The sequence below is a fragment of the Myotis lucifugus genome, unplaced genomic scaffold (assembly GCF_000147115.1).
Source record: "Myotis lucifugus unplaced genomic scaffold, Myoluc2.0 scaffold_148, whole genome shotgun sequence".
In the NCBI taxonomy this organism is placed as follows: Eukaryota; Metazoa; Chordata; class Mammalia; order Chiroptera; family Vespertilionidae; genus Myotis; species Myotis lucifugus.
Window position 1 is genome coordinate 2,547,474 of NW_005871196.1, and position 8,949 is coordinate 2,556,422.

At 39.3% G+C, this 8,949-nt stretch overlaps 1 protein-coding gene across 3 annotated transcripts in view; it reads left to right on the forward strand.

Annotated features, from left to right (window-relative positions):
• The window catches only part of BNIP3L (BCL2 interacting protein 3 like), a 30,023-nt gene extending 21,548 nt beyond the window's left edge, over positions 1-8,475 (forward strand). Inside the window, exons 4-6 of one of the 3 annotated variants that reach the window (XM_023759106.1) lie at positions 3,472-3,575; positions 3,699-3,798; positions 5,766-8,475. In XM_023759106.1, coding sequence (XP_023614874.1) covers positions 3,472-3,575; positions 3,699-3,798; positions 5,766-5,849 — 288 coding nt within the window. In that variant the 3' untranslated portion in view covers positions 5,850-8,475. Of the gene's footprint in view, positions 1-3,471; positions 3,576-3,698; positions 3,849-5,765 lie in introns of all 3 variants that reach the window. The other 2 variants (XM_023759107.1, XM_006095025.3) reach the window with 2 other exon arrangements.
• The last annotated feature ends 474 nt before the right edge of the window (positions 8,476-8,949 follow it).

Genomic DNA, 8,949 nt, shown 5'->3' on the forward strand with positions numbered 1-8,949 from the left:
AAGGCATTTTTGGAGTGTGTTTCTGGGACCAAAGAGGCCTACCCAGTGTTGGGTATCTTTGGAATATGATAGAAACTGAAATTGTCTTCCCTTTTCCCTTTTGTAAACTGATTTACTTGAACACGGACCCCACAGTATGCAGTTTACTATCCATGCTTAGAGACCTAAAAACTTGAGGTGAGTCAGAGAAGGACAATGTAAGTGAATAGAAGGGAGGGGCCTTCCACCTGAGGACAGGCCAACATGATCATAATCTGCTACTTGAATAGGTGTAGAGAGAGGGTTATTGATTCGGTTGAAAGCATGACTTTTATTTAATTAGAATAAGTGCATTTTTACCATATTCTGGAATTCTCAGAGTTGGAAGACAATTAAAATCTAAAACTGGAAAATTTAAGATGAATAGAAGGAAGCACAGGGCTGGTACTAAGTGAGGAGAGCTGGATGGAGAGCTTAGGATCCCGATTTTAAACTCATCTGAGAGAAAAGTACATCTTTTTAAAAAGTAGAACAAAACACTTTATTACATTTTCATTGTCCCAGAAAGGATGAAATACTACTTCGTTCACAAATTTAAGCCTAAAACCTTTAAAAATATATTTTATTGATTTTTACAGAGAGGAAGGGAGAGGGATAGACAGTTAGAAACATTGATGAGAGAGAAACATTGATCAGCTGCCTCCTGCACACCTCCTACTGGGGATGTGCCTGCAACCAAGGTACATGCCCTTGACCAGAATCGAACCTGGGACCTTTCAGTCTGCAGGCTGACGCTCTATCCACTGAGCCAAACCAGTTTGGGCTAAGCCTAAAACCTTTGAGCAGTTTTAGAGAGACATGTGAGATCAAAGTTGGAAAGGTAACAGGAAAGACCTGCAGTGTGTTGAATATAGTCAGACATTGTGTGTACATGAACTGATCTATAAATAAATTGTAACAATTTATGTTTTTTTATTTGGAATTTTTTAGATTTACTCTAAAGAGCCAACTCATGATTCTGAGTAATCTCAATACCCAGTGGAAAAGCTTAGTCCTAAAGGCTACATTGTGTCATCCAGTGGAATTTGCTAAGTCTGGCTGAACAAAATAAGAATGATACTACAGAGTAGCAAAGCTCCACAGGGATTTTTGGCTTGATAATGAAAGGGACTATCTGTGTCTAGAGAGTATCTGAAGCTACCTTCCCCAGGCAGCTATTCCACAGAGAACTACACCTGTCAAAAAGAATCACAGCGCCGTAACTGGTTTGGCTCAGCGGATAGAGCGTCGGCCTGCAGACTGAAGGGTCCCAGGTTCGATTCTGGTCAAGGGCATGTACCTTGGTTGCGGGCACATCCCCAGTGGGGAGTGTGCAGGAGGCAGCTGGTCGATGTTTCTCTCTCATCGATGTTTCTAACTCTCTATCCCTCTTCCCTCCTCTCTGTAAAAAATCAATAAAATATATTTTTTTAAAAAAAGAATCACAGGGATATGTCAAGTTTTGCATTGCATAACTGCTGATGGATAAGAATGAAAGCTTTGGCCGAAACCGGTTTGTCTCAGTGGATAGAGCGTCGGCCTGCGGACTGAAGGGTCCCAGGTTCGATTCCGGTCAAGGGCATGTACGTTGGTTGCGGGCACACCCCCAGTAGGGGATGTGCAAGAGGCAGCTGGTCGATGTTTCTCTCTCATCGATGTTTCTAACTCTCTATCCCTCTCTCTTCCTCTCTGTAAAAAATCAATAAAATATATTTAAAAAAAAAAAGAATGAAAGCTTTGGTCAAAGACAACCCCGTTTAAACAAAATAGCAAATCAAAAACAATCCTTAGCTTTGAGATCCTTTGGTTTGAGGTCATAGCATCACATTCCCTAAAAGTGAACAAATAATGCTGTGTCATTTTTAGGAATGTCTCATTCCTGTGGGTTCTGTTGAAAGAAGCTTTTGGAAAATTTGATTGCTCTTGGCCAGAAAAATTTAGATTATTATTAAAGAGAAAAGAGTTTTCGTTTTCATTTTTTTATATGAAAGATGGCAAATTCTGACTCAGTATAAAATAACGTATTCCAAAAAAACTTCTGGCTTAAGTAGTTGAATAAACCTGGGGAAGTGTTTGGATCGTGACTTGTCTAGAAAAGTATAATCTTCAGGGAGTGAAACCTAATGCTGAGGAGTGGAGGCTCTAGAGACATTTTGCCTGGGTCTGGATTCTGGACCTGCTGCTTACTGCTTAGGAACCTTAGGCAGTTACTGAACTTATATCTCAGTTTCCTCATGTATAAAAATGGAATATTAATAGTTCCTATTTTTATAGGTTGTTGCAAGGTAAAAGTTAATACATGGAAAGTGCTTAGAATCACTTGTCTCTCAATATATGCTTAATATATACTACTAGAGGCCCAGTGCACGAAATTTGTGCACGGAGTGTAGGGAGGTCCCTCAGCCCGGCCTGCACCCTCTCCAATCCAGGACCCCTTGGGGGATGATCAACTGCCTCTCACATTCCGGGACCACTGGTTCCTAACCTCTCACCTGCCTGCCTGCCTGATCACTTCTAACCTCTCTGCCTGCCTGCCTGATCGTCCCTAACACCTCTGCCTGCCTGCCTGATCGCCCCTAACTGCTCCCCTACCAGCCTGATCACCCCTAACTGCTTCCCTGCTGGCCTGATCGCCCCTAACTGCCTCTGCCTCACCCTGCACCCGGGACCCAGGCTTCCCTCCCTCAGGCCGGCCACAGGCACCCAGGACCCCAGGACGGCTTCGCCCGGGCTGGCTGCAGACGCAGGCACTGGCACCCAGGACCGTGGGGTGGGCGGCTTGTCCCTCTGCCAGGCCGCAGCCTGGCTGGTCCTCATTCCTCTCTAGCAAGCTCTTTTGTGCCTGGCTGGTCCCCAGTCCTCTCTCCCCAGTGTTTAGTGTCTGAGCTGTTACAGCGTGAGGGTGTGAAGGTGTGATGACCATTTGCATATTAGCTCTTTATTATATAGGATTATTTGTTTCCTCATCAAGTCTCCAAGTTAGTTATTTTCTCATCACTTAATATTTGTTAGCATGTACTTTTTGATATGTTCCCTTTTATTTTTAATTATGAAAAGTTTTAAACACATACAAAAGTAAAGTGGGTATTACATTGGACCTTCATATAAGCATCACCCAGTTTCAATAATTATTAACATTTTCCACACTTTAGATAGCATATCCTCAAATATGCTTTTTTTCAGTTTCACTTTTTTTTTTATTGAGGCTTCATTGATGTTTCAGGTTCATGTTTTATGCTTAGATATAAAAAACAGTGAAACTCAAGTTCTTTTTAAGACATTAAATACTCTGATTTTCGATTATTTTGTCAGCCTTTTTAGAAAAATGGCATGTTTCTTACATAAAAAGACTGATGTACAGCCTTATGATTTTCTGTCTAGATTTGTCTTTTGTTGTTGGAAGAACAGGTCTTTCTTTTTGTCTTTTTTTAAAGTTTGAATTCTCCTTTACAGTCAGAAGAAGAAGTTGTAGAAGGCGATAGAGAAGTTGATGCTTTGAAGAAAAGTGTAGACTGGGTGTCCGACTGGTCCAGTAGGCCTGAAAACATTCCCCCGAAGTAAGTTCTCACATGTTTTTCAGTGGATACAGTCAGTGCCTGTATATGCAGTGGACCTGCTAGTTCCCAAGGTACTTTTAGCAAATGCATTTCTGATCCCTACTTCTGCATTTCTTCCCCCAGGGAGTTCCACTTCAGGCACCCTAAACGTTCTGTTTCTTTAAGCATGAGGAAAAGCGGAGCCATGAAGAAAGGGGGCATTTTCTCTGCGGAATTTCTTAAGGTGTTCATTCCATCTCTCTTCCTTTCTCATGTTTTGGCTTTGGGGCTAGGGTAAGTACTGGTCAATTCATAACAGTTTGGAGTTTTTTTTTCCTGCTCATTTTATCCTCATATTTTATTTCCAGATGAAAGAAATACATGTGAAAGTTGTTTGTATTGTTTTGCTTTTAAAGTTTTAGTGCAAATAGTGTGTGAGTTTAAAAGAATTACTAAGGTTGGTATACTTATAGGCATTTTTAATAGTAGAGTTTTTTTCTTATTTGAAAAATAGCTTGTTCATATTAATTTCCAAAGTGATCATTTTTAAAAAATATATTTGTATTGATTTCAGAGAGGAAGGGAGAGGGAAAGAGAGATAGAAACATCAGTGATGAGAGTGAATCATTGATCAGCTGCCTCCTGCATGCCCCACACTGGGATCGAGCCCACAACCCAGGCATGTGCCTTTGACTGGAATCGAACCCGGGGCCCTTCAGTCTGTGGGCTGACGCTATATCCACTGAGCCAAACGGGCTAGGGCCAAAGCGATCATTTTAAGTGTTCTCATCTATGACTGATTTTTTCTTTTTTGGGTTTTGTTGTTGTTGCTTATAAATTACTCAAGATGATTTAAATCTTAAACTAATCTTCAGTGTGTAAATTTGGGGGCTGATGGGAACTTTTTTCATCCCAGCTGGGACAATACACCATTTTATTGTATAGTCCTTGAGTAAAACTGGTAAGTTGTTTGAGGATACTGTTGTTGTTTTTTCTTTTTGTAGCATTTTTATTTATTATTCTAAAATTAATCCCACATTTACCTATAATTCATTAATTTTTCAGGCATGTCTTTTAAATTCTTTTTTTTTTCTTGATTTGAATAATTGAGGAAATAGATTTTGAAAGATTTTAGGAGTTAAACACTAGCTGTTAATTATTTTCCAAGACATAACTGTTATTCTCTTTAAGTATGTCCAGTGGGTCACTTTCTCTTTATAATAATAAAAAGGCACATCACCCCTTAGATCCCCTTTAAGGAGCTCAGCATACCAGAGAGATGTTCATAGTCATGACCATGGAAACGTGCATGGCTTTTCCACACACCCTTTTGTCTTTCTGAGTGCATGGTCTGCTTTTGAGGACAGTGATCACATCAGCACAGGAAGGTGTTTGTGGAGGAAGGGAGTGTGTGAATGTTGTATGGGATTGGTGTGGGGGCAGGGGTTGATGAGTTGAAATTCCCCCACAGCATTGACTGCACAGTAGTTCATTTGCCTTCAAGAGGTTGGTTTTTGTACCTTGTAGTATCTCTTCCTTTCATGAACCCAGACTATTTCTCTTGCTGGCCTAAGTGTAACTGTTGTTATAGGTGAATGTAGAAAAAAGAATTTTAAATAGTTGGCTGTGCCCGGCAGCGGGGCGGGGGGGCGGGGGGGGGGACTAATTCCATATTTTCTTTAACTTCCCTTCGGCTTAGGTTATTTAAGGGCAAAATATTTGCTCTGCATAGAAAAGTAATATTAGGCTCTTAAGCCTTAAGAGTTAAACTGTTAGTAAGAGCCCTCTTAAAGTAAAGCACTGGCAGCTTTATAATTGGATATATTACTATATTTTGTATCTGAAGGGTCAATCTATAAAAAAAGTGGAATTTTTTTGTCTCCACGAAGGAGTAATCCAAAGGAGGTTGGCTCTGCTTTGCTCTGTGATGGGCCTGTTCCCTCAGCTCTCCTTTGTCTGGTCACTGCCCCTGTGCTGGCCAGGCCTGCCTAATGGGTTAAAACGTAATCGTATTAAACCAGTTTGGCTGGCAGGAGACTAGTTTTAGTAAGTCAGTGAGGATTTCAGGGAGGGCGCTAGGGAACTGGGCACTGAGACTTTTTGAGCCTTTTATAAGGACTGAAAGGTTTGGTGGTTACTAGAGTTGAGCCTGTGGAGGCGCTGGTGCAGAGCTGCCGCAGCCCGTGAACATATGCGCTTGTTTCCTTTCAGCATCTATATTGGAAAGCGACTGAGCACATCTTCTGCCAGCACCTACTGAAGGCCAGGAGCCCCGGGAACGCGTGCGCCCTGTGAAGAGGTGTATTGTCACAGTAGTTTATTTGAACTTGAGACCCTTGTAAGCATGACCCAACCTACAGTCCTATTTTTACATATCCAAGCTCCAGTAACTCTCAAATTCAGTATTTTATTCAAACTCTGTTGAGGCATTTTACTAACCTCATTCTCTTTGGGCCTGTAAGACTTTAGAATTTCCTAACAGAGTTTACTGTTGTTTAGAAATTTGCAAGGGCTTCTTTTCCGCAAATGCCACCAGCAGATAATAATTTTGTCAATAATGCTATTGTCTCCTTTTAGTGCCACCAGACTTAGACCAGAATCACTCATGGTATAAATTTTACTCTCTCAAGATGACTACCATCTCGCTCATAAAACGAGAGAAGACTAGCAAATGACGTAAAAGCTTTGTTGTTTTGTTTTTTCAAGAAAAAGGCAAGCTTCCTTAAGCTTGAATTTATAGTTATTAAAAAAGGAAACAAGAAAAACAAACAAACACGCAAGACACAAGAAAAAAATACCTTGGGCAATAAAAATTTATTTTAAACCAGCTTTGTCTAAACCTCCTAATGGCACCTTTTAATTTGTAGGACACGGTCTATGGGTGTGAAATAGAATAAGAACTAAAATACATCAGCAGATTTTAATACTAGTAGGTTGTAATGCTGTCTTTTCTATGGTGTAGAATCTTTATTTCTGATAAGGAACGTCTCAGGCCTAGAAATATGAAATTGCTTTTGGGATTTGTGTGTGTTTTGGGTATTTTTGTGTTTATTAGCTGCATGTGAATTTTTCATGACTTTCTTTAAATTTAAAAAAAAAGTTTTTTTTCTAAGAAGAGGCTTTGGAATGAGGTCCAGTTTGCGGTATAAATATCGGCATATTGTTTCAGGAAGATCACGCACACTCGGAAGCCTTTAAACTCCACAGGTAATTGTTTCCGAGTTATTCCAAGCACTTGTGCAGCTTTGAAAACAGACTTGGTTTGTGGGAACATTTGACACAGTTCTGAAAAGATGCCATTTGTTTTTTCCTGACCTCTCCTTTTTAATGTTTACTGTATAATCTCCCCACGGTGATTCCTGTGATCCTGCAGGCACTGGTCATTCTCTCTTGTAGCCATCTTTTCAGATACATTAAACTCACGTTCCAGAACTCTCAACAACTTCCTTCAATGACATACTTTTTGTGTGTTTGTTTCTAAAATGTGAAGCTTTAGGACCAAATTGTTAGAAAGCATCAGGATTACCAATTATTTCAAGTAGATTTATTGGATTTCAAAACACATAGCATGACTCTGAAGGATACTATTATATGTTTTATATATAAATAATTACTGTTTATGATATAGACATTACTATTGAATATTTAGAGACCATTGTTAATTTTAAAACTAGCAAAATACTCATTAAATAAAGTACATCAGGTTGACTTGAATAAAAACACTTTGACAACCAGGTTTGCCAGTTTGCAGAAACTAACTCTTCTCTCTCACATCAAGTTTTTAAAAATTTGTGTTATAGTGGAAAATAACGTACCGAGTAACAAAAAAATAATTTCTGACTATCTTTTTTTTCAGGAATATAGCTAGCTAGCTTTAAGAAAGAGATGATATATACAAAATAGTTTTCTGAATTATTTTACTTTATGTTTCTTTCTAGCAATGTATGCTAAATAATTTTGGACATCTTTTTATTATACCTTGTTTCTATGTTATTCTTAAACCTGGTAACACTTGATTTGTCTTCTGTAACCTATTTATTTCAAGTGTTCATATTTAAATTTCTTTGGGAAGAACAAAAATTTGATGATCCACTGATTTTGAAAAGCCTGAATAAAATTGGAAAAGCTGGTAAAGTTAAGAGAACTAAATAATTAAACTGCTATAATATACAATTTGGCATTATGGGAGGGAAAAGCAAAATTATTCTTAAAATACGACCAACTTTGTACAGGCACTGCATCGCTCTCTTGAAATTCAGTAACAGTTCTATCAGTATGATTGAACTTGGTATATTAATGATATTTTTTCAACATTGAAAATAAATTTAGTTTTGCCCTTTTTCTTAAAAATACCAGTGAACTTTTGTCCTGTTTATTACATGGTCACAGTAGAACTTCTACAAGGTGGAATCATGCAGTGTTTATTGGTAGCACTAGCTTACGGGACAGATATTTATGCTCCTCCCCAGATTTGTGTTGAACAGAAACAGATTATGTGATTGGAAAGGAGAATCCAACAATTAAGAGTTGACATTTTAAGAGTAATGTTTAAAAAGCTTTACACCTGTTTACAACTTGGAGATGAAAAGGCAGGCTTCGTTTTTCTACTGTGTGATAAAAACTGGCTTAAAATATTTATAAATAGAGTCAAGAGTGAAACTGTACAAACTTGCACATTGAAAAGTGCAACAAGTTACTTTGATTGCAGTACAAATATTTACTGTTCTAAAAATTGAAGACTTAGCCAGGCAGATGAATTTTTAAGTGAACCAGTTGTTGAAATTATTGGAATTAACTGAGCCAAAGTGATTCTGCATTCTTCATCTATTTAGTTAGCACTTTGTATCATTATATACCGTTTACAATACATGTATAACTTGTAGCTATAATCATTTGTGCCATTAAAGCTCTCACAAAACCATTTCTGTTTGTGTACCATTTCTGTCATGTGTGTTGCCTGGGAGTTAGAGGAGACGGGAACAGTTATACCATTGAGTTCCTCAAGTCCTGGAGCCTGACTGTCCAAGCAAGCACTGCGGGAGGGAAGGCACTCCTGCCCGGGAGAGGCCTGCGCTCGGGAGCGGGCACCACACAGTGTGATGGTTGGAGAAGGGCATGAAGTGCCATGTGACTGGCATTCAGAGCTCTTCTTCTGCCCAGGAGTGTCAGGACCTTATTCGTACAGGAGGTGACGTATTGAGAGACAAGTAAGTGCCCAACAGGTGCAAAAGGGAGTGAAGAGCATAGCATGCCTGTGAAGGGAACTGCAGGAACTGGCATGTGAAAATACGTCCCAGAAATAGCATGAAGTTCAGTATGGCTGGAAACACTGTGGAGAGGAAACTGAAAGTGTAATTTACTGCTGAACCAAATTGAAATGTATGTGGCCTCTAGA